Consider the following 26,122-nt stretch of genomic DNA (forward strand, 5'->3'; position numbering starts at 1 on the left):
GTCAGGCCAAGAAAACCATCACTGCTTTCAGGTAAGGAAAGAAATGCAAGGGGAAAAAATGTTTACACTAAGAGCGAAAACTCTCTTCATCGACTGCACGGAAACGTGGATCAGTTTTCTACATGCTCACTCGGACAGATTCTTTGACAGCTTTTCTTGGTAGTCATCAAAGCATCTCTGATCTATGAGGTGAATGAAGATCCAGCTGGATCCTGTGCATCAGCGGAATGGAAACAATTTCCTGTGCACAGAATACTCGCGCATTCTGTGCATAGCATTCACAGCGAACGATTGAGCAAATGTGATGTCATTATGTCTCTGAACTCCCATCACGTGTGTTTTTAAATGGTCTGGAGAATTATGGTGTGAATTAGATTTTGTGGATATACTGAACACTAGGAGGCGCTTCATCTTCGTAGGAGTGTGGAAAAGGGCAGCAAAAAATATGTAAAAATCACAATTTTGTTTAGGCGTGATTTACCAGTGAAATGTTATATGCTGAAAAATTCGAATGTATACACAATGGATAGAACGTATGCGCAGATATACTGGCGATGTTTGTTTCTCTTCACAGCAATTGGCCTATTACATCAAAAATAAAACACTGCTTGAACAAAAATAAAGTACTTACTAATATTCCTGTCTTAGTAATGCCGGTTTCCTTGGTTAAAACTCATTAGGCGTGATTTCCAACCACTCTCCATATGAAAATTTAATAAAGTGACCTAAAATTAATAAACAGTTGAGAAAAGCGATGCGAATTTCACCATATGATGTGACACCAGGTGTTTTTTTTTATTGTTGGATGATGGCTGTTGGAGTAACACACGGTAAGTATAAGTGGGTATTTTAGGATTAAAGCAAAAAATAAATATGGCGCTAAAATTGCGCCATCTCATAAAGATGTCATTTAACTTCAAATTATATTAATAAATTATTGTAATGCATACCTTTCCTCACATCGGCATCAATAAAACCAACGGTCAGCTTTGTTGGTGCACATTCTAGAAATGTAACTAGCTCACGAAAGAGCGCATGCGTGTGTGTATCCGATGCTTAGATTAAAAAAGCGGCGTACCTGAATTGTTTAAGCTTTATCGCCTAGGGTACCAATGTACCCTCGGTTTATCTTTTAAAGGCGGATGCAGTTTAAAAAATTACCCTAACAACCCTTCTAATACAGATTTAGTAATCATCTTGCAGCTGTATTAATAACGTGATTTAAAAATTCAGCACTAAAATAACTTATCTGTCCTCAAATGAATTCGAAGTTTTTCCCCATGACGAGCTTTGAGTCACATGGAACCTCTGGGTAGTAAGAATAACCTTTGTATCTTTTATGGTGGATGGATTATCATTTGATCGTCAAACCATCGAACATCTTGGCCTGTCTTTCACATATATAAGGTGATGTATCATCACAACGGCTGTTTTCGTTATTAGTTAGTGCCGCAAAGCTATTTTCTCGTGAAAAATGTTCCTGTTTCAAAGTATTAAATGGGAAGAAAGAGATGTTTACAGCTTGCGCTTTATACTGATGAATGAAGAGGAGATTGCAGTGGAGAAGATTTTCTTTTGAATTTTCTTTCGAAGATTGCACTGGAGAAGATTTTCTTTTGTCGCCGGTTTGAAAATTGTGCTGACTTTGCTGTTTTCCGAGGAAAGATAAATAAAGAGGAGGGGATAATGAATCAAGACAAATGACGGAAGGAATGAGAAGAGGTGTGTTCTTTTTTGCAGTAACTGCCGGAGTTGTAAAATTGTTTAGAAATGCGTCGCAATTCATGCGCTCGAAACGGATTCATAATGACATCCTCTGACATCCTTGTAGTTGCTTCTTTCGTCATCTGTTCTACGATTGTACTTATTTATAGCGGACCTTTACATAATTTGACAAGTTCGTGCATAGCAAAAAGCTTCCCAAATCAGAGAAGCTTTTCAATACACAGAGTCGTTTTAATTCTTGGCCAAAAACTAAGTGGAAAAAAATTGAAGGAAAAAATAAATAAATATCAAATAATCATTATTGACCACAGTGTATTTAGACCGTAAGACGAAGCATCTGGATTCGAATATCGAAGTCAAAATTAGTGTCAAGTCGTTTTCATTTCATCGCCAAATACAAATCATACGATGAGTCGAACACAAATAGGATTCAAACTTTTTCTAAAGGACAATGCGAAGTACTTCAACATTGATTTCATGCATTCTGCATATAAACGACTAATTGAATGCATTGGCCTCGAGCCAATTACACAGAAGTTGATGAAAAAGAAACCGATTGAAAATTTCGAAGATTACGAGGTAGGAATAGAGAAAATGGCACTTCCTTAATAACTATAATTTTGTAATAAGCTACTTACGAATAGTTCAAAGGCAACAGAGAAGATGGTGCGAAAGTATGAATGCAAATCGAAATGAAGAATAAAATCACATAAGGCGGTAAAAATTTCGAATTTCTTAAAAAAATCTTTGAAGTTAACCACGAAGGAAATTTCAATAGAAATGCCCTCGGAATGTAAAACGAAGTTCTTTCTGTTTCCTTTCAAAATTCCACCCAACTGTCACGGTTGGATTAGAATTTAATCAACTACTCCGTTTACCCTAAACTCTGACGTACGGAATCGTAAGAGGTTAGTTTTCCCCGCTTCCGCTATCTGCTGTTTGCATAAGAGTATTTTCGGTCGGTTTACACAAGGAATAAGATCAGGCCAATCGGAAAACAATCTCAAACCACTGCAAGGGAAGGGGAAAAAAAATCTCGAAATCCTAAAATAGATTAACCCGATTTTTCGTGATTTGGGTTGCTTTAAAGCGAGGTCAACTTCAAAGGAAAAATTTATTTTTCTTGGGCAATTCATTCGTATTTTCAATTCAGAACTGAATATTTTGGATTCGATTCTTACTGTTCAACTCTGTCTTCAGTTATCTGATACGCAAAAGTTACAGAGAAATGAATTCAAAATAAATTAAAATTCTGTTCTTACTGTTAAGTTGTCTTCAACCATCAGAGATTCAAATGTATTCGAAATCAATTAAAAATAATAGTGAAAATTAAAACCGAAATTTCCGCCAAATCCTCAGGGACTGATAAATAGTTTGTTGAATATTAACGATCGAAAGGTAGAAAACGAATGCAGTACTAAAAGATATTTGATATATTTGTTTTAAAATTATTTGCACATTTTTTAAAATTGCAGATTAACCTTATTAACTGCCTATTAATAAAGTATTAGGAAGGATACGTTAATTAAAAATAACTTAATATTAGTTCGAAATTCCGGCACAACAGTTCAAATGTCCCGTCTCCAATACAAGCCTCCCCAATGTATTCCGTACTCTTGAACGTAACGAAAGAATTCAAAATGTTAACTTAATATTATGAGACACTTGACTAACAACTGTCTTTTTACACTGTTTGTAAAACGACCAACCGAGGCGACCTTTTTTGGGTCAGAATCAATAACGCTTCATCTTTTCAAACAGTAAGTCGTAGGTTCCTATCCCTCCAAGCTTAGTGGAAACCTGAAGTGGCTTGAAGTTCCATGATTTCTTCTCGTGATTAGGACTTCCAGGATCGTGTAACATTTAGGTAACCCACAACACTAATGTACGATAGGTTTATATCCTTTAGTGTGTTCAATTCACATCAACTCCTTATTAGTTGCGAGGAATTATTAGTTTCCAGCCTTGGATGTCATTGAAAGCCCTCATATCCCGCTGATTCTCAAAACACGAGCAATGTTTGAGACATATGACCACTTAATACCGTTGTTGCCCCCGTTATATCCAAAATACCAATGTGTCTCATGATCTGAAATTAAGGAACACGAGTCATCAAGGTAGTGTAAAAGAAGTCAACTTTTCTATAAAATCTCAGGAAATGTGGAAGTTTGTTAAGGTTATGAACCCATTGCATACTAGATTCATTCCGATTACTTTTCTTTGTTGGCTTAAAAGTAGATTAATATTCTCCATATCAGGTGACTAGCCTGACGATGGATAGTTCAGTGGTAGGGCTGCTACCTTAAGGCTTCTGAACTAGACTTCTTCCAAATTTAAACCCACAGAAAGAATAGGGTATATTGAAGGGGAAAGAGTATATTATAGTAGAATAGATTAGAATTATTGTAAAGTTTTATAGAGGGGACATGGTTATAAGAAATGAAAAGACCCCATGGCCCTCGAGTACTCTAATAGAATAAGGGTGGTCATAAAATAAGAAGAGTCGGATGATAAGGCTTTATAGGAAAGATTAAAGTGAGTGGATCTTCCTTAAAGTAGAAGAAGAAGAGGGTAGATCCAGCTAGGGGAACCATGGGAGTGATACTTCCCTTACAATCAAGATGATTTCCCATTATGTCCCTGTTGGTCCACGAGTCCTTATTCAGTATATTCGGACCACCCCACCATATATACACACACACACACACACACACACAGATGTATATACACATATACATACAAAGTGGGCTCCCCTATCCACCACCCACGGGACTCGCTCTCTAGGAGTTACAGGGTCCCCCGAAAGCCTTAAAGTACACAAAGTAAATAAGCCTTAATATACAAGCCATTAGGAAAAAGAAAACCAGGACGTCCTCTTAAATGATTAAACGATGACTTCTAAGCCCGGAACATGCCACGCTAAGCCTAAATCCTTGATATGCATGACGATGACTCATTGCATACTCGGTGTCATATTGAAGAATTTTTCTCTTTACCACTTGACAAATCCAGACAGCTTAAGATTCTTTGTTGTTATCCGTCATTGTAATATAAAAATATACTGAACTAGAATTCAGTTTTCATGCAACCAATCAGAGAAAAAGTTGCGCTTCGAGTGTTCCACTCAAAAACGAAGTTGTTAGTGAATCGGAAGCTCTGACAGCAGAAGCATGACGAACAGTTCCCGTTATTGCGGTAAAGAAACATGGACTGAGCTTCCTATTAAGGACAAGTCTACATCTGCGTGGCAGTAGACACAGAAATTGTACAACTTGATGTTTTCTTCAACTGAAATTTTGAATTCCCCGAACGTGATTCCAGCTACATTCCGACAACCCTCATCCCAGAACAGAAATAGAGCATAAAAGAAAAATCATTTATTTATCCGCATTGTGTTGTGTTTCAGTGAAACTACAAGGGATGCGAGTGCAGCACGCGCCTTATAGTCGTTCCTTGAACCGGTGATGACGGGTAGTAATGTTAGCAAACGCAAATGTAGTGCGATGCTCTTCCCTGTGATCCCTTTGACAATACATTAATCAGACAATTATTGCCGCATTGGTTTATTTCCTTATCGTCCCAGTTATCTGGAAACTGCTGTTGAAAGAAAACCGTTTTCCTGTCTCTTTTGGTCAACCACCAGTTCCTAATGAGTTTTCGATTTTCTAAGAACGAGTCTTGTTCTTGTTTGATTAATGATCAACAGCCATCTCGTGCACATGCGGCACCCTGCTGCCAGCTCTTTGCTTGTTAATAGTGAATGTCTCTGGTTCATTTCTACAAGAGGCTCATATTGTTTTTTTATTTATTTATTTTATTTTATTTTTTTTAAATTCGCTGGACACATTTTAAATAACTACTTCAGAGAAAATGGGCATTCGGATTTGGTGAAAAATATAAACGAGGTTAAAATCTAACTTTTTTGTTCACTTCTGCATCTTGATTAAATGAAGAACCAAATAGTGTTAAGTTCCTGCCTTACTGATGCTCGCGGTGCCTCTTTTGTCCAAAAGAGAATTTAAAAAGAGGTGAAGCAAACGGCCTGTTCTAGTTTTATACCGCTATGTGGCATGTCACATAGTGGTATAAAGTTCACACAATCCCACATAGTGGTATTATGTGAATTTTATTTTTAAAGCTGCGTGAAAGAAGACAGGCTAAACTCTAGCTTCACCGGTAAGAGGTTCGCTGACCTTAGTATACAGCAGATATACGAGTACATACCAAAAAGTGATGTTTGAAAATTAGCACTTTACGTGATTTTAAATACCACTAACACCATAAGGCGTGCATTGCATATTTATTTTACATGTAACTATATTTAATAACTAATAGTACATCTGAATGATCGAAAAGTCCTAAAAAGAACTGGTTAGATGGGCGAAGAAAAAATGCTTTTCATATTCCCCGTTATCTGTAGAGGACAATGTAAGGGTAGGGTGTTATTGAGCTATATAAAGCTCTGATCATGGCAGGAATAGCCGAGCCTCAGAACTTCATTGACTACAGCATCGCCATCCATTACCCTCCCTGGATACCCATTTTAGTCGCCTTATACGACATGCATGAGCTACTGTATTAGGGTTATTCTTATCCCAGTCACCAGACGGGAGTCTCAATAATCTGTGTCATATTTTTTACTTACAGCATTATGATATGAAATATTTAAAGGGGTGTGTGTATACTTGAAGTATTTCATATTATTTATCATCCTTAAAATTGAAGCATTTCAAGAATTTGCATACTTATTTTTCATACTTTTGGAAATTATTTCATATTATAAAATTTTCGAATAAATTAAAGTGTGTGTTTTGCAGTACTTTTATAAAGATACTTTGGCGAATAATCAAAAGTAGAAAATATGGTCATACTCCTGAAACTTAGAACATTTACACACACACGCACACTTAAAGTATACATAATAGAGAGAGAAAGAGATTAATATTATAATCCCGTTTGTATGAATTAACTTTCTAATCCTTTTAAATCAAGATCTGTTTCCTGTACTCCAACTAAACTTAAATTTGAATCCTAGCATTTGAATTTGCATACTTGATACAAATGAAAGAGCGCCACTACATTATAGACTGTCGAAATCATTGTAGAATTATTTTTTCAAGTTTATTTTCCCAACTGTTTCTTCATAGTATAAGCTTAAAAGCCCTCCCCAATACGTATGCACCCCTTCGTAGACTACAAGGATTTTACAAATGCGTAATCGGTGGAAGGATGATCATTTAAGCGATTCATCTGATATACTAGCAAAAATTCCAGTACTAAAGAAATTTGTCTGAAAAATTGGGGACTTCTTCTCCTTGTTGGCCTGTTTCTTGGGGATGAAAAAAAAAAAAAAAAACAAGTTTCATGGAGGAAAAAATCCTGCCTGTTTCTGGGAAGGCACAGAAAAGAAACTTTGCCTTCATAATACTAATGATAACCTACTCTGAATGCAGTTAAAGTGTAGGAAAATGAATATTTTTAAGTGCTTTAAAAAGTCGCATTTGAGGAAAGCAGGCAGGCTAATAAGTAAGGTAATTGAAGGCCAAATATTGAAGTAGAAGTATAAATGGTTACGGTGCAGTTTTTTTATAAGAAGCATGCGCACAGAAAACTCTTATTCTAAACAATGTCCTTTTATATATGAAAGGAAAGCATGATCATAAACCACAAACATTCAAATAGTAATACATTCCTTTATATTTTCTTGAGTTATCTCCTTTTTTCCTCTCACATTTTCGGCAGAAGATATCTGTAATTTTCCATCTCAGATTGCAAATTACATCAATTCGTCTCTCTGTTCATTTCTAAAAATTCATGACCTACTTCCGTTACCTGTTTTGCATATTTTTCTCCTTTATTAAAAATTCACCCAACAGACTCTTATCCTGGAATATTCGACTTTCTCGCATCCATTTTGGGCTATTTAAATAACCAAACGACTCGCAGTCTGTTTCCCTGTTGGGAAAGGTCTCTAAGAGATTGGCAATTTCACTGAACATCTAAGTTAATTGGACACGTGAAAACAGAACAAATTTTGCTTGTCGTACATTTCGTTCTAGCGACACAGGTGTTGGTTCCTGCAAAAATTAGCGAATGATAATAGAAAAAAAAATTCTTACTTGGGAACCAGTTAAATGATTGTATACACGTGTAACCCAAGCACTTCAAGCTAAAAAAAGAAACGCGGTATTATGGTAAGGCGTCTTTCTTGGATTAAATTTTCTTTCCCTGTTTTTCCCGCTAATAGTGATACTATTTTTGCTAACTTCACTGCATCATAGTTTTTGTTATCTTTGAATTATTCACTCCAATTTCATTATACGCTAAACGGCATAGTACTAATATTAAGTGATTTAACGCTCATCGATATTATGAGAGGATAAGTAAAAAGTCATAACATAAGCATATCGAAATGACGATAAGCACATAAAAAAAATTAAAAAAAAAAACGATTTCGTTCTTTTGTTCTCCCACGAGTAACGAATATTCTAAGCATCGAAGAAAATAATAATTAAAAAAACACTTAAATTTCGCATAGAAATTATGAAAAAGATAACAAATATCCATTTTTATTTTATAATTGTATATGCAAACAAGGCTTGACCTATAGGAAGCGATGGGTCTTGCTAAGACATACAAATTTAATTAATTGCCGCATATGAAGAATTTCCACCGGCAAAATGCACAGACAGACCGGAAAACACACACACACAGTCGAAAGACATAAAAGAGAATGAATAACAGTTTGGTTGTAAGGAAAGCTTTGTGTGTGTGTGTGTGCGCGCGCGAAATATCGTAAAACAGATACCCAAAGGAATGGCAGCCTGATCCTATTAGATGAATTTTCCGCGTTCTTGATCCGACCTAGATACCGAAAGGGCGACAAATTTTTGTGATGGATGAGCGCCTGTACTTTATATCATTACAAGGATCCCCCCATCCCTCTTTCCAAGTCCCAAGATCAACTGGCTCCGTTAAGGATGCCATCTTTATTCTAGGTCAGGAAATCGGAGTCACAACACGCGTCTTTCGCACGTTCATTTATCTTTATCAGAAGACAGTCGCTTGCACTGGTAGATCATCGAGATGTGGCACAGATAGAAGGATGAGATTTATGGTTGTTTTGAATAATTTCATTCCGAAAAAGTCTTCTAAGATTTCGAAGAAAACAATACATTAGATTGATGTGCGCGTACAACCCGAGCATGCCTCAGATCGCTACTTAATATGATAAACAAAACGGCAAGATCCCATTCATACGTATGTATGAACTGTTTAGAGACCCGCCTTTGGCTTCGCAATGCTATCATTTAGCTTTTTTTTCTTAAAAATAAAAAAAAAGGCTTTAAAATCAAACATAATCATGATATATGTATGAGGAAGAGTGTGACGAAATGAAGAGAAAATGCGATGAAAACATTTTTAACATTTAACTAACGTTAGTTGAATATATGACTGTTGTAAGTGGAAAAAAAGGTGCATAGAAAGCAAGTCCAACTGAAATAATTAACTTTCCATAAAGTTTCATATCTCATAGTTTCTGCTTTGTTTATTATTGTTGTTCCATTGTTATTGTTTCATTTATCTTGTTAAATGTTCATTGTTGAGGCTCACGTTTCTCAGCTCGTGTTTTCAGTAGTACTAACATGCTGCAGTTGCGTGATGAATATATTGTCGCCTGCAATCACACTCCTTGTAATTTATTAGGCCTGAATAAATAACTATTAATATTTATAAATTAACTATTAATATTTATAAATTCATATAAATGAAAACAGAGACAAAGTACACGGCACTCAGCTCCATAGAATCGACCCAATCGAAGACAATGAAATTTCGTCTAAACATTTGACCCTAGTTGAGGACTACCCAAAGGAAATAGAAAGATCATTGACGATATTTTCATTTAAGATAGAATACGCAATACGTGGGTCACTGAAATCAGATTAGGTGAGGGACCTAGAAGCCATTAAATTCAGATGGTAATAAGAAGGTCATAATGCAAGAAACACTCCAAGATGACAGTTGATATTTGAGTGATATCCAAGATTATCCCGGATGATTCGGGATAATCTCATCCTCCCGGATGAGATTAAAGATATGACTGAAACTCAGCGACATAGAAAAGCTCGAGATAGGAGTGAATAGAGGATTTTGGGTGAGGGGAGCTTCATCCAACAGTGGACAGAAAATAGCTGATGACGATTAAGCACCATTTGGATTGATTTTGACCATCAGAGTATATGGCTGCTGTGGAAATGGGATTTTGATGAAATACAGTACTTACAATATTATTCTTATTATCAAAGCCCACTAGGAGTCAAGGATTCATCGCGGAAGGCTATAAATCACCCAAGCAACTATCATACCTTCCCTTGAATTCATTCACGCTAGATGCACTCACTACCCTTAAGGACAAATTATTCCACTCACTCACTGCTCTCTGGGAGAACACCTAGCTCTTGTCCCTTTCTTGACCGTGAACAAACTTAACTTCCATGGACCCCCCCTGTGTTCTCTCCCCACCTTCCATATAACGAAAAATTTCGTCATTTGAAATGCTATAACACCCATTCAAAAGTTTATAGACCTCCATCATATTACCCCTCTTTTTCCTGTTAACCAGTCTGTAATCCGCATACTCGCAATCTGACCTCATAATCTAAATCCCATAGCCCTGATATAATCTTTGTAGCACCCTTTTCACAGCTTCTTTATCCTCTTGGAACCCGGGAGACAATAATCCAGGGTGGTCTTATTAAAGCCTTATAAAGAGGCAAAATGACTTCCTTATCCTTACATGTCAAGGTTCACTTAACCTCGCAATTATCCTCTGAGTTCTATTTGAAACTTCTGCTATGTGACCTTTGAACTTCAAATTAGTATCAACTATTATGCCAAGATCCCTAGCTTCATCAATTTCTTGTAGAATAACCCCAACCAATACAAATATGCCGCTAGAAATTTCATCACGCCAAAATTGCATAACTTTACCCTTACTAACATTAACTTGATAGCCATTTTCGTTTACCCAAATTTCCAGTCTATTCAAATCATTTTTGTAATTAATGAATATCAGTAGCATCCCTGATTATCTGCCTATCTTCACATTATCGGCAAACAATTGCAAATCTGATGATAGGCCGTGCTTGAAGTCGTTAATGTATAGATTGAACAATTATGGCCCAAGGACTGAACCCTGAGGTACACCACTGGTCACTTAAATCTGGCAGATTCACACCCACCGGATACCACTTTTTGATATCTGTCTGTCAAATATCCACTTATCCAAGTGTCAAGAGTTTATATTCCAGTCCTATATTCTCCAGTTAATGCAACAGCCTTTCGTGTGGTATCCTATCAAATGCCTTAGAAAAATCCAACATTCTCGTGGTGTATCCATTCCCTTTATCCTAATTGGCCATAACATTGTATTAAACATGAGCAAATTGCTAAAAAAAATTTATGATGTTGGAAGTTTTTCTACTTGGTTATACTACAAATTAAAGATATCAAGAAATTATATATCTTGGTTTAATCCTTTATCCAAGTGTAAGCAAACAAAGTTTGCGCGTGAAACCTAATCAGGACAGAGCAACGCGTATGTAGAATCTAATGACTTCACATCGCTTGCCTTAGTAGTATCCCATAATGCAAAGCACATATCCTCATGGACATGTATAATGCTATGCATTATGAGGAAGGGTCACTAGTCAGACCGGTTTCGAACTTTATTCAGGTCTCATCAGTAGAAGCCAGACCAGAGGTAATACCAAGAATATAATTTCTTGTCCTCTTTAATTTATAATATAACCAATTGGAAAAACTTCTAACAACTCTCTCTAATCCAGAATATTTTAATAATACGGTGTAACACCTTTTGGCTACTTGTATATGAAAATATGAGTTCTGCATTACTTCAATTTTTTTCTCCGATTTCGTTAAAAAAAACCCTGGGAGGGTAATGGATTGCAATGCTGTAGCCAATGAAGTTCTAACTGAAGCTTAGCTATTGCTATTACCCTCCTGCCATGATCAGAGCTTTATTTATATAGCTAAACAACACTCTATCCTTACATTGTCCTCTACAGATAACGGGGAATATGAAAAGCATTCTTGCATCGCCCATCTAGTCAGTCCTTTTAAGGATTAGTATCACCTCTGGGCCTGGCTCCCACTGACATGATCACGGTAAATATATGCATTATTCATTTTTTTGTTCGATATTATAGTCTTCTTTGGAAACAAAAGCTATGTGATTTTTATGGCCATCGCACCCACGAGAGTTTTGTAACCCATAGCACTCTTCCTCCCAAATAGTACCTTAGAAGGATGGAGGATTATGATCCAGGAATCTTCCTTATGCCACTTTAGATATGACATGACACCACTACTGCCCTACTTATTGGGTATCTGAAGTAGCATAAGGAAGGCCATGTGTGATCTTCCTTATGCTACTGAGAGAGAGAGAGAGAGAGAGAGAGAGAGAGAGAGAGAGAGAGAGAGAGAGAGAGAGAGATTCCTGGATCTAATCCCCCTTCCTTCCAAAGTACTATTTGGGAGGAAGAGTGCGTTCGGTTTTCCAAACTCGCGTTGTATCTATCCGTAATCGGTGCAGCCAATAAACGGGGGTTTTTGATCCCACTATGGCTGAAAACAAAGTGATATGCGATTGAACACCCAACCAACAAAATGACAATTCCAAGCGTAATATAAAATAGCACACATCAGTTTATCTTAATCCACTTTCATAAGATATGAAGATTAACGATAAATTTCGCTAAATTCAACTGTTTCTCTTTCTCTTCCCCCCTGTTCCCTCTCCCTCTTCCATGGCAATACATGCAGACAGATAAGGAGCTGTGTTAGCGTTTTAGGGTCAGAAAAGAACCATCAGTCAGAGAGTGATGGCCTTATCAAGACGTCAGTGCCCTCCGCGAATAGCGTACACAGTTAAATCGCCTGCCGCTACAGTTGTGACGGAAACATTCATATCAGTGACCCATCGATCTTTATAATACACGTCATTTCTTCTAGGCGTGCACACTACGGCGATCGGGAATGGGTCAGGTCAGCTGACAAACCAATCAATCAACTTATCTTTGTATTTTCTTTCTTGACTGGTTCGTTGAGTGCATTTCACTTTCTCCCCATAGGGGGCATTAATTTCTCACTGATTTCGTAACGAATGTAAGCTGTTGATGATTTGCTGTTTACTGTAGCCATCTTTTAGAGGTAGATTGATGGTGGGTTTCATCATTCTTTTAACAGTCATATATTTCTGTTTTTTCTCTGTAATAAAAATATCAATTACAAAGTCATTTTAACGAACAAATTATGGTAAAGTGACGATGATATTATCAGTGGAAAACTTAGTCTTACTTATCGTCAGTGTTTTTCCCTTGAACGTGAATTTATTTATATTTTTACAATTAACAGAGCTTTTATATTCAAGATTTTAACTTTTGTAACAGCTTGTAATGTTTTGCAATACAAACATCTTCAAAATATGAATGATTAAAAATACTAAGGAAATGCTTCGAAATAGAAGACACAACATAAATAAAAAATGAATTTTAATTAGGAAAAGATTTTTGGAAAAATTTCTAGTGTTTTGGGGTGATCAAAGGCTTAACAAGTTGCGAATGGCGTATAGAATCACACTGTATGAGCAAGCAAAGTATTAGTCTTAGAAAAGTATTCTTTTTTTTTTTTTTCATATAAGCGTGTTCTTTATGCGGTGCATGTTTTTCTTACACATTCTTCACGTCAAACTTTTAAACTTATCTGTTTTTCGGAAATAGAACATTTATTATCTTTTTGCGATCTTAATGAGGTGTGAGATTTTTATTGGAGTTTCATAGAGCAAGAAGAAAAGAAAAATTCATTTGGTTCTGCTTTAAACAACAGTACAGTGTAACCTCTGGGAAATACTGAAGGAGAATGATTTTCTAATGGTTGTAATTGGCGTGGATGAATGATCAGGAAAAGCATTTAGTTTAGCGTTAAAATTCGCTGAACTAAATGCTCTTCCTCATCAAATGGACAAAATGGTGCTTTGGAAAGAGTCGGGAGTGAAAATGATGCCAGCAGTAGAATATCTCCCCATCTATTAGATAGAAAGATCGCGCATAGAGCACAGAACATTTCTAGACCATAGATCACTACTGACTATGGTTTTAAAAAAGCAAGCGTCGTTAAAAACAGTAAATGTGTAAAGAATGCAATAATAATACATAAAGAGTCTAAAATGCATAAATTAGAATAAATAAAATAAAGTGTCAATTAGAACTATAAAGACGGTTTCATTCTCATTGGTGAGTCAACCAGGGGAGTCTCGTGCATAAGCTCTGCGGAACTGCAACCCCCCCAATTTTTCTCGATATATATATATATATATATATATATATATATATAAATATATTTATTTATTTATATTTGCTTGTAATATTTAATTTTATCATCAACAATCCTATACAATTATCTTATTTTGTATAAAAATAATAAAAATCCATCTTGTAGCACTGAGGAGGGCGAAGGACGCTAGCAGCACTGTGTTTACCACAGTGTCATATTGCTAGTATTTGCTACGCGCGCAAGCATATGCACGTCATAGTGATATGGTAGCTATTAGCGTAATGCGGCACTGTCCGTCGCGCAGTTCCACTGTTGTTTATATCCAGTTTGCGCCAGTAGTAGAGTGTTCGTAGTGCTTATCGTGTTTACTCCGTCTCTATCTATAAATATTTGGACGTTACAATTAAAGACATAACATATGTTGTAGTTTTTATTTTAGAACATTATTGGGGTTATGATAACGGATTTTATTTTTAAGTAATTTTGAATTATACCAAACTGTATAATTTTATCGATAATAAACAATATTTTTTCATGTTTAATTTTTACCATAATTTTGATATTTTATCCAAACACGTATACACTGTACTTACAGTGTGTATGCATATTTCGAAAGTTGCAGACCCCCCACGATCCATAGAGATACTTAACCAAAAGAATTACATTAAATACCTCTAATAGAAATGCAACTTTTAAATAAGGTTCACAAACAGCATGCAAAAAACAATTCTATTACAACTCTATTCAAATTCGAAATATATTTGCGCATGCGTTCTACTTATTGCTTCGTGTCCTAATACAACCATGTACTAGGTAATTCTCAGTATCAAGCAGAGCGCTGAACTAATATAAATGGGTACTGTGTAAAACTCTTTAAAACAAAGTTCTTCAGATGAATCGCATTTTCTAACCGGCACAGTAATGATTTTATCCCCTCAGAGAGAATTAAAATGCAATATTTTATCCTCTTTCGTAGGTTTCTCCCATTGAGCATTAAAATGGTTGCACTTTATGAACAAAGTTATTCTTCGGGGGAAACTGCGGACCATAAAACCAGCGTGTTTTAAGGCACACATTCTGCTGCCAGCGATCATTTATTTCAGAAAAGCTTCACGATATTCGCTGCCAGTTGGAGTTCGGTATCTTTCTCAGTAGAATTTTATTGCCGGATTTCACTGAATGTTCTTTTAATATCCACACAATCTTCTGGATAATCTTTCTCCGCTTCGTTACGAAAACCTTCAAAATATCTACAAAGAGAATGTAGAAATAGCTTTTAGTTCCATCGAAAAGTTTATATATCCGACAAGAGAATTGTTTATGAAGTTAAATTGCCTTTTTATAAACTTCCTCATTCATTTTCTCGTGAGCCAAATGCGAATTGAAATGGAGACGCGTGCGCTTGTCTGCAGGTGCTCAACAATTAATTTCGCTGCGTGCTTCCTTTTGGAAGAAATACTTTCATACATTTGTATTTTTAATTTGCTGTATGATCTGCTTTAAATGCGTGCGTTATTTTTTGACAGGCAAAGTGAACTTCGTTTTGCGCATAACCGGAAACAGCTTGTCTTGGCAGATATGAAAAATATTTAATCAAACGTTTAATCTGGCCTTAGCAGTTGCCAGCTGCTCAAATAATAAATTAGAAAAACTTAGTTTTGACTATTATCAAGTGAGAATAAGAACAGCTAAGCACCAAAGGTGTCTCCCCGCCCAATTTGAGCATCCCTTCATGGGTTGATTTGCTTTCAAAATTACACTTTTATTTTCAATATATGGTTTATATAATTATATTTAGTTAATTGTATCGACTATTTTAAAAATAATTTGTGAACATAAAATATTTTTACATTAGTCTGATCTTTGTCGAAGGACCTGCTGGTTATCCTTAAAAGGCAACAACAGCGATTCGCCCTGCTTCTCAACGAATGGCTGGTAGGAAACTTCCATCAGTCATCACTCCCCCAGCATCCCAATTACAAGCATGTGATGTGGGACGGAAGTGAAACTAACAAATTGTTCCTGTCATCGGCAAAGGATTAATGTATCCGACCTGAATATGGTGGTAACTAATTTGTTAGCATAATGTCGGCTCTGGTGGCAGATAATTCTTACTAAGGGACGTACCCCCTGGTTTAAATTAGACTGCGAAAAGGACCACAGAGTCGCTCTCTCGCAAAGGACTGCAAGACGCTAATAAATTAGCGAACCTCTCTTTTACAGTCATAAGACGCGTGATATAAATTCAACCTCCACACGTTAAACATCGTGAGCAAGATGAATTCATTTTAACTTATCTGTGCGCTTTCATTAATTTCAATAACGGGTTTGCATCTCTCGTTACCAGGCTTATTTATAACCAAAAGATGAAAAAAAAAATCCATTAAACTTTCGTAAAATGCAAATAGTTCACGTACCTAGAAGCAATCCATATACACGTGTACAGTAAATGAAGTGTTCGTAGCAATATCTCAACGATGATAAATGACTCGTAGTTTCTTTACAAATTTTTGTGCATACAACAAAAAGGGATTTTATCAAATAGTCGCTGTTGGTATTAATTTTTCTTGTAGCGATACTATTTTTACCGTCTAATTAGTGAATGTAAATTTCTTCATTGTAGTTCATTAGTAAAGGTTTGTTATTCCATAAATTACAACTGTTAATGAAGAAATTTGTAATTATATTCGCCAACTGTTTTAATAGTTACTTAGATGAACAGTGCAATTGTTAAGAGATGTCAACAATTCTAATTGTTAGCTCAAATAAATAACCATTCATTTCAACAATGCATGCATTGGAGTCAGTGTGTATAGTCGTCTGCTAATCAGAGACAGTATTAATCGTCTGTAAAATAAATAAAAAAAAAAGCATTAGTCTATAACACTGTACTGTTCATCATGCTAATGAATAGTATAGTTCATGCATTGAATGACATGAATAATAACAGTTCCCGAATAGTTCTTTGAGAATAGTGAAGATCTATTCTCAAAGAACTTTACGTTATAAAACTACATCATAATCCGTATGAGTATTTCCACTTAAGTTATGGAATATTCATAGATCTCACATGTAGCTTATTTCCCAATTATTTATTGATTAATATAACCGGTACAAACTCCTCTGAGAAATGTTGGAAATTTCTGTAGGAGAAAATAGAAGAGCTGGATGATTAAAGCTACTTCGTACAGACATTTTGCTTCTAAAAGGAGCAAATGTATATGATGTCAGCGGTGCATCTCGGAAGTCATCTTAACATCGACAAAAGCTGTTATACAAATTGAATTTAGCCATATGACTAAAATGAGCCGCAGTCATCTGCAGTGCGGTGTACAAGAAGTACCTGTGGAGAAAGTACCAAGGTGCTTGGTACTTTCTTCACACAAAGAACTCCGTCCGTTAGCAGAGCTTACCCTAATGGAAAACGCACATCATCGTCCCAGTGGTTGCTCCATCACAGGGGGAAATATTAAAACTAATCTGCTTTATCGATGGTGAGATAAGATGGAAAGTGGAAAATCCAGTTGTATCGGATGAGATAATCATTAAATATTCCTAAGACTTGGACTCCAATTCTTTTTTTCCAATCCTCGATGTCTGGTTGAGTACTGGAAGAATCCCGAGGGTGCCATAAAAATGCAGATATAATTAACTAAGAAAAACATACTCGGGAAGCAAGTCTCCCTTCCTGAGCATGTTTTTCTTAGTTCAATGAAGAACTCCCTTTTAATTTGTCTAAAGTCAGGCTCAACACCGCCGATCAAAAAAAAAAAAAAAAAAAAACTTCAGTTTATTATAAAATACCGATTTATGCTTTACCTGAAGACACTACTAGTAACTTATAAGTATTAATATCATAACTAATGGGTTCCTCAGAAAATGATGGCATGCAGTAGAAGCAAATCGTAAGCCTTTGATGTATGAAACGGAAGCGATCTGTAGAAAGGGTGAAGAATAATTTGGCATTAATTTAGAATAATGGGACCTGTCTGTGTTTATCTGAGGAATAGCTTAAAAGCACTACTTCGAAAACTTCAGTATAACTAATGGAAGGTGGAGATGGAGATTTTGAAAGGGAAATCGAAGTCATTTGTCAGCAAAAAATAATGAGCTTTCAGAAGCGTACCAAATGAAACGCAAACACCGACCATAGATGTTTAAACAGATGTGCAATCTTTCTCTTTGAGAGAGAGATAATTTAACTCAACAAAAACGAGGCGCATCAGGACGTAAACAATATATTGTGCAGATTAAAGTGTATGCTCTTAAATATTCCCAAGATTATTAGTGGAAAATGCGAACAAAGACGATTGATTGGGCAAATAAACTATTTTTGCGTAGGTTGGCTTTCGATTGGTCGATGAAAATGCTTTTGTTTCCGAAGACAGCGAAAAATTATTGGCAACAACATGAGATTTTTATATTATTCTTCCCAGAATGATTGACGTACTTGCTTTTTCAGATTATCCAACGATACTTTAGATAATCTGAAAACTACGTTCTAAAGAACAACACAGAAGTTTTCAAACTGCTTCCGGCCTCAAGAAGTAGAGGGGGGGCTATAAAGACATTCAAAAAGAACCTACCCGTTCTTTGTTGTAGAACAGAAAATTATTCAGTAAATTAAAATTAAGTTAATTCACATAATTAACATGCTTGAAGATTTTCGTAATTATAACCAATTCTAAATTCAAACTTTAATATTTCCAAAATGCACGTTTGAAAACTTATTCCATTCTAAGTGAATGTTCTGAATATCCGAGTTAATTTGGAAATTATTACTTTTAGGAACAAAAAGTGCTATAATTTATCGGAGGCGAATCCTCTTCTGTTCCAAGAAATACATTTCGAAAAATGTAACCTTGTGCCACCCAGCGATATCAAATGCACGATAGGAAACAAAGTCGGTAAGTGCTCTTTAGAATGTTGCTTTATGTATTTATTCATTTTAAATTGGACAAAAGTATTTTTAATTGTGATATAACAATAGATGCTGGAATACTGATTCAACAATTAGTGAACACTACATTGTTGCTCATTCACTATATTGTTACACCGATTCACTACATTCATACATTTCTTTGTCAGTTAATGTATTAAGTGTATTCCCTTATGCGAATTGCATTCATGAATGATTTGAATCCATTTTCTTCGACGAATAATTAATTCAGTAACCATTCTATTGTAATTTTTAATAGTGCATTAATGAGTTATGCTTTTGTTCCCTTGAATTCAACTGGTACTCAAATTTTAGCGTAATAAAAGAAATAACCTTCTTTTAATGCACGTCGCTCCATTTTAAGCAAATATTCAACCAAAAATGATGTTTCGGGTTTTTTTTTTTTTTTTTTTTTTTTTTTTTTTTTTAACTTGCAAATAAAATTGCACGTGATATTAAAAATTGGCAAATATGTGTATGTAGTTGAGCCAGGAGAATCTTCATACTTCTGAGCCAAGATGTGTCAAACGAAATTTATCACTAGGAACTTTCAGCTGTCTTTCTAGCGAGTTGCCTTAGTATTGTACTGTTTAAAACATTGTATTCAACACAAAACTTTGAAAGAAAATTATCTTTCCATACGTATGATAAAGAAACAATAAAATTCAATAAAAGATTTCTCCTTAAGAAAATTAAAGTATTTCAGTGAAACAAAGAATGAGAGACCGCATCTTGAAGAATAAACCCATTTAGAAGATAAATATAATATAAATCCTCTCTCTCTTCCGCTTGGCATCTGAGGCCAGTCAGGAGATTTGAAATAAGTATAAGCATCTCGTTGTAATCTTAATAATAATAATAATAAATCGCTGAAATTCCCTCCTTTAGAATTAGGTTTGTAAGTAGTTCCACATCCGGGTAACTCAGCAAAGGTGGAGTAAGACTTTTTACTGCGAAATATGTTGTATTTGGCCTGAATAGCATACATATGTATTTTTAATGAATTTTCGATTTTTTATTTATATATATATTTTTCGCAACATATAAAAGATTCGGTAAAATGTAAAAACCGAACAAAAGCCGTTTTAAAAAAAATCTCGAAGAGTGTAAACACGTTTTTCCTTTTCAAAAAAGAAAATTACACGTAAGAGTTTATGCGCGATATACAGAAGCAGTGTAAACATTTTTATCCTTTCTTTGTTCACAAATACGAATTTAATTCAACGTTGAATTTAAATTCAACGTTGAATTTAAATTCAACGAATTTAATTCAATATTGAATTTAATTCAAAAATTGAATTAAATTCAATATTGAATTTAATTCAATTTTTGCAAGCGAAAAATTATGTGTCAACGTGTTTTTAAGAATAAGCATTATTACAGAAATCAATTTTTTTTTTTTTCAATCGAAAATTTTATTAAAGTAAATTAGTTGTAAATAATCATAAGGGGGGGGGGAACTATCGCTGCGAGATCGTAACATATTAAAATTCCCGAGTGTTTTTAACAATAATCATCTACCGTAATGAGAAAACCATCACTGCCATATAAGATTAGGAAAGCAGGGATTAATACATGGAAACCACCAAACTGCGCAAACATCATCAGACACTTGTGAAACAAAGTAATCCGGTGGGACTAAGAAAAACAAAACCGAATTACAAATATAACGTGGTGCGAAAACAAACCGTGGAAAGAGCGACCGCTAAGCTTAATTGTCGATAAAAATGAAGAAGCTCCATATAATTATAAAATTACGATGTATTAGTTTTCTTTCATCTCCGATTAAATCCGTGCAGTTAGGGAACTGTTTCGCTTCCAGAAATACTTTGAAGGAAATTATCTCGTACGAAAAGTAATTACGTTCAAGCTTTTAAAAGCAAGGATAAAATCGATATTTTAAAGTCTTGCATGTCATATTGGAAAAATTAAAGTGCTCAAGATGAGAAGGGAGCATAAAGGAAGTGAAACAGCGAATCTTCTTTTTCTTGAGTGATTTAAACTCGGTTTAGACGGCATTCTTTGAAGGGAAAGATCTGTAGAAAGGCTTATGGGTTCATGTTGTTTAATTTTGACTGTATATATCAGAACACAGAATCTGTTCCAATGAGAATGCTCGTGCTGCTGAACTGGCTCACTTACGCCACACCTTCTTGGACAATGGCTATAATCCCCATAAGATAAACAAAATACTAAATGCTCCTAAGAAACCTCTCCCACTATCTATCACGGAGAACTACAACGAAACAGTCACCATCCCACACGTTAAAGGCACATCTGAAAGATATCTAGAATTCTCAATAAACATCGCTGTATTCAGACCGTGTGTCCAATTATCAACTCTCGTTGATAATTGGGCAACTTCACCCAAGGACAGCACCCCTCCTTTATCACATCCAGGAGTCTACGAAGTACCCTGCTCGTGTGATCAAGCCTACTACGGTCAAACAGGAAGAACTGTGGACATCCGCATCAGTGAGCATAAAAGATACATCTAGCACTATCGCTATGGCAAGTCAGGCCTAGCAGACCATGTTTTGGATACCCCTGCACACAGGATCAACTGGAAGCAAACAAAAGTACTGCACAAAAGCTTTTACAAGTCAGAGAGATTGTTCTTAGAAGCAATAGAAGCCTTGAAACATACTCCGAATCTAAACAAATATGGCTGTATAAATTGGCTTAAGCTTTGGGAGACAGTCATCTTGAAACATAACTAGTACCTGCTTTCTCTCTCGTTTTTTTAGGACTTTAGGCTTTGTGTTATTGCTACAATTTTTTTAGACAGAGGGCGCTTAATTAGGACCTTAGTATTTGTGTTGTTAACACAAGTGTTTAAACTAGTCCGTTTGTTACACCACGTTGTATCTCGCGTATTGTGACAAACTGTGTTTTTGTGCTCTAAAGATGCCGGTTATAACACCAGCGAAATATCAGCAATAAGTCAATTAATTCTGCTCTATTTTTAATGATAATACAAGTGAAAGATTGTGGTTGCAAAGTTATTGCATAGATTTGGAAAAAAATTGAGAAACTGCCCATACAAATTACCGTCAAAAGCATTACTTTGAACTAAATAGATTATTATTGAGTTAATGTTATTTCTAGAAAGAAATAGCGTTTTGGGACTTAATGAACATTGAAACATTTAAAATTAATGTCGGAGATCAGCAATGCTTGGTGATTCACAAGGAATAGTAATTTTACAGTCTCTATTGACAAACGGCGATTTTGCAATTGCAATTTGTCTGGAATGTGCCCTAACAAGAAAACTAATTTAGTGGGCATAATTGGATATCCATCAATTAAAAAAAAATCCATTTCGCTACTTTTAATGAAGCATTAATTAAATTTTTATTTATTTAACTACTGAAATTCATCTAAAATTTTTGGATCAATATATTTTAAAGCATTTTCCTTTATACCATGAAATTGTATTATATTCTTCATGAAGCCTGCAGTCCAATCCCGAAAAACAGGGCCGAAGAACTTCAATTACCAGACATACGCTAGTCTCACAGCATTCCAAGCAACAATCATTTTTGGATTCGGCCATTGTTGTTCAATACAACAATGGCCGAATCCAAACGTTCTTACGTAAGTCTAATATATGACATTTTCCATAAAGAAAACACTAATAACAAAAACTCTTTGCTCTATTTTGAGTCAATATCGATAAGAAATATTCAATATCAACTACAAGACCTTTTAAATGCATCGTAAAGTATTCGCTAAAAGTAAAAATGCTTCATCATTAGAATCAATTAAGACGCGGAACCATCGTTAACACTCAGCAGTAATCTTTCTTGACAAGTCGTCCGACAACGCATTAGGACCCAATTTTAAAGTTCTGACGGAGTGTGAAATTGCAACTGTCACTGGTAACAGTTAAGGAAATCAAGACAGATGTGCACTCATTAATGCCATTCAAAACTTTTCAATTCATAAAAGTTTTAAGACTGATAATCGCACCCTTAAGAATGTTTCCGAAAACCGTACGAGAGAACTCGCTCGCACGCTCGTTCGTTTTAATATCGAGTCGATCGGTTAACATCAGTCTTGCGTGTCAACTTCGGGCAATTTATAGTCACGCGCTGTCGCTCTTACCCCTGCACATAACAGTGCCCTTAACAGTGTTCTTACCCCTGGCACATAACAGTGGGCATTCGCCCTTCACGTCCTTCTACTTTTCTTGTGCCGAAACTTGGACTTTTGCGGAGAACCACCTTTCTCCCCCCCCCCAATCTCTCTTCATTCGGTATTCTTAGCCCATTACGTGAGCATCCCTCTGTCAACCTGATAAATGCTTTGTCATTTGACTTCAAAGTCTTCTCGCCCATCTCTTATACGAAACGTTTATTCGAATTCTAATTTTAGGAGCTCCTCCTCATTACGAGGAGGCCACGTGCCACTTACACCTGAAAATTTTCGCGCTGAAGATGACTAACGATGGGAGGAATGGTCCGCGGTTATAGAATAAGCCAGCGTCGAGTGACAGCTAATGCATCCCCACATATAATTGACTTTTAATTACGCGAATTGTAGTCATTTTCCATTAGCATCATTCTTAATTGATATAAGCACAGTTAGTTTTTTTTTTTTCCCGAGTGAAAAAAATCTAACTTTTTTCACTTGGATATAATGCAATTTATTTTTATTTTATTTTCTTTTCTTTTCTTTTCTTTTCTTTTATTTTATTTTCAAGTCAAGGATTACATAGTCTGATCTTGTTGCTATTTCATATACGCCAATTTTGATTGTCTGGAGGACCACATGATTATTTAATATGGGAAATGTTTAGCGACAAATATAAACAATACATACAACCACTGCAACTGACCCGAGTTATTACCTTAACGATCACGTGACAATTCATAAATATTACTTTAGTACAAGAGCATCCATAACACAGTTGGACAGAAGGACGTGTGCACAAATCTAATATGTAGAAAAATAATATGTAGAAAAATCAATAAAAAGAGAAAAAAAAATCCTTAGCTCACTCACGGTACTAATGTGCTGTTGTAGGCGTATAACCTTTCATGAGTAGGAGTGAAATAAAAAAAAATTTAAAAAAAAACGAGAAACCTTTAAATGGTTCTCCCCTTCCAACTAAAGGTGAGTTAGCTGGTCTCAGGCTAAGGAAAGAGGTTAATTATCCGGGTAGCACATGGAATAAGACTGATACGCAATTGTAGTTCACATTTTGTATTAGAACTGCTGCGCCTAATCATATTCGATTTGTTGGATTCATATCATTGATGTCATTGTCGAGTATTTGCATTGTTGAAGAAACCATTGTTGACACTATCAGAGGTATTTTAATTCTGATTATTTGAAGGCCGCATGAAATTGTTTTGTTATGAAAAGGAAATCAGTATTTTTGTGGCAAAACTATATTGATTTTTAAGTTAAAAAATTGTTTGACTCAAGATGAAGGTAGAAAGAGCTTGGATTGCTAATTCGTAATAAACATTTCATGGAGATTCTAAATCTCCGTTGAGTGCAGTTTTGTATGTTGTGAAAGTAACTAGAAAGAATGCGAATGGCAGCTAGTTAAGGTGATTTTTTTTTTCACACGCATATTTGAAACCAGAATTACAGCAGAAAAGGGAAAAATATATGAAACAAAAGCAAAAAAAAAGGAAGTCAGAACTCGACCACTTTTATATAAAGTTCTAACTGCAGATTTGTCATAAATCATCCACTCACATTCCACGAAGCTCGCGATATGGATTTATATTTCCTAACATTTAAGTGAGGCTCGCCTTTGATGGCTTCTACCAACAAAACTCCATTACTGGAGCTCGAGAATTTTTTGTAATGCTCGGTGGATGATTCTGACAAATGAAATGCGAATGAATATTAAGGAGCCGCGGGTTTGCTCCAAATCCCAGTACAGCTGTAACTACGGCATAGCCGAGCGATGCGCGTGACTGCAGCATTTTTTAGAACAATTCGTCCTTTTTTTACTGATAGAAATGGATTTAAACTAAAAGGCAGATTTTCCCCTAGTCAGAAGTCCTTTAGGCTGTCGGCTAATATTTTATTGGCCGAATCTTTGTGTCCGTCTCGCATACGTTGAATTGCATCTATTCGAATAATGTCTTAATAACGAAAAATCCAAAATTCTTTCTCAACAATGTCTTTCCACTAACAGTTGAAATGTTTATTTTGTCACAATGCGTATTACAACTGTAGGTAAATGAAAGTTCAGCCATGTTTGCAACCACGTTTATAATAATGTTTCACTACGTAGTGTATTATACCAGAAATGTCACCGTGACATGACAATAAATGGCTTTCTATTGATCCGTTCCACATGATATTACTGAATTAACACGGAAAGGGAGTCGTCTAGTTTCACATCTAAAAGCAGAATTGGATAAATCTCTTATTAAAACTAATCTATTAGCTAATGCCATTAGTGTGTGTATCCTTTGTGACGTAAAGCAACAATGGAAATGAGCAACATTGTTGTTTTAAATATCAACAATCGCAGATCTACGTATCGGAAACCAGTCACCATTGTTATAGTAACAATTGAATTATGTGATAAAATTAATGCAAAACGTACTTCTAATGCTTAACTTGTTCTAGTGAAAATACTGTGTAAAATTTGATTTTTAGAGAAGAAATATTTTCTTGGGTAGTGAGTCATTAAAACTCACCAAAATATTAACCATATTTAATATTTTTAAATAAATTAAAAGAGCGGAGATTGCACGAATAACCCAAGTTGGATATTTCCGAAAAGGAAATTAAGTGGGTTCCCGAAATTTTTATTATAATTCATTAAATTTAATGGAAGCTATATCTAAATGGTCATTTCTACTTATAATGTGTAAAATTACACGCGTCTTCTTAACTAAGAAAATTACCGATGGAGCTGTGTCGTTACATGCAAAAACATGGATTAGCAGTTTTTACTTTTATTGCTCGTGCCATTAAAACAGCTTCGAAATTCAGAGCATGCTTCACGAGCTGTTTCCTAATTAAAGATAGTTTTTGGCGATAATTTTAGCCAATATTTACGTGCTTGTTGATACCACCTGGTGGCATATTGTGCTCAGAATAAATTACCTTTTAGTTCCGTTCTGG

General features: G+C 35.4%; 2 protein-coding genes across 4 annotated transcripts in view; one reads left to right on the forward strand and one right to left on the reverse strand.

The window, feature by feature from the left end:
- LOC150102783 (tubby-related protein 3-like) overlaps nt 1-26,122 on the reverse strand; it is a 514,140-nt gene that overhangs the window by 251,892 nt on the left and 236,126 nt on the right. The window lies entirely within an intron of this gene.
- The window catches only part of LOC150102784 (protein king tubby 1-like), a 393,182-nt gene that overhangs the window by 160,735 nt on the left and 206,325 nt on the right, over nt 1-26,122 (forward strand). For both annotated transcript variants that reach the window (XM_090398898.1, XM_090398894.1), the window contains exon 3: nt 18,871-18,989. In XM_090398898.1, coding sequence (XP_090255024.1) covers nt 18,967-18,989 — 23 coding nt within the window. In that variant the 5' untranslated portion in view covers nt 18,871-18,966. The remainder of the gene's footprint in view (nt 1-18,870; nt 18,990-26,122) is intronic.

Source organism: Typopeltis vanoorti, chromosome 10 (genome assembly GCF_054136105.1).
Source record: "Typopeltis vanoorti isolate ZY-2024b chromosome 10, IOZ_Tvanoo_1.0, whole genome shotgun sequence".
NCBI classification, from domain to species: domain Eukaryota; kingdom Metazoa; phylum Arthropoda; class Arachnida; order Uropygi; family Thelyphonidae; genus Typopeltis; species Typopeltis vanoorti.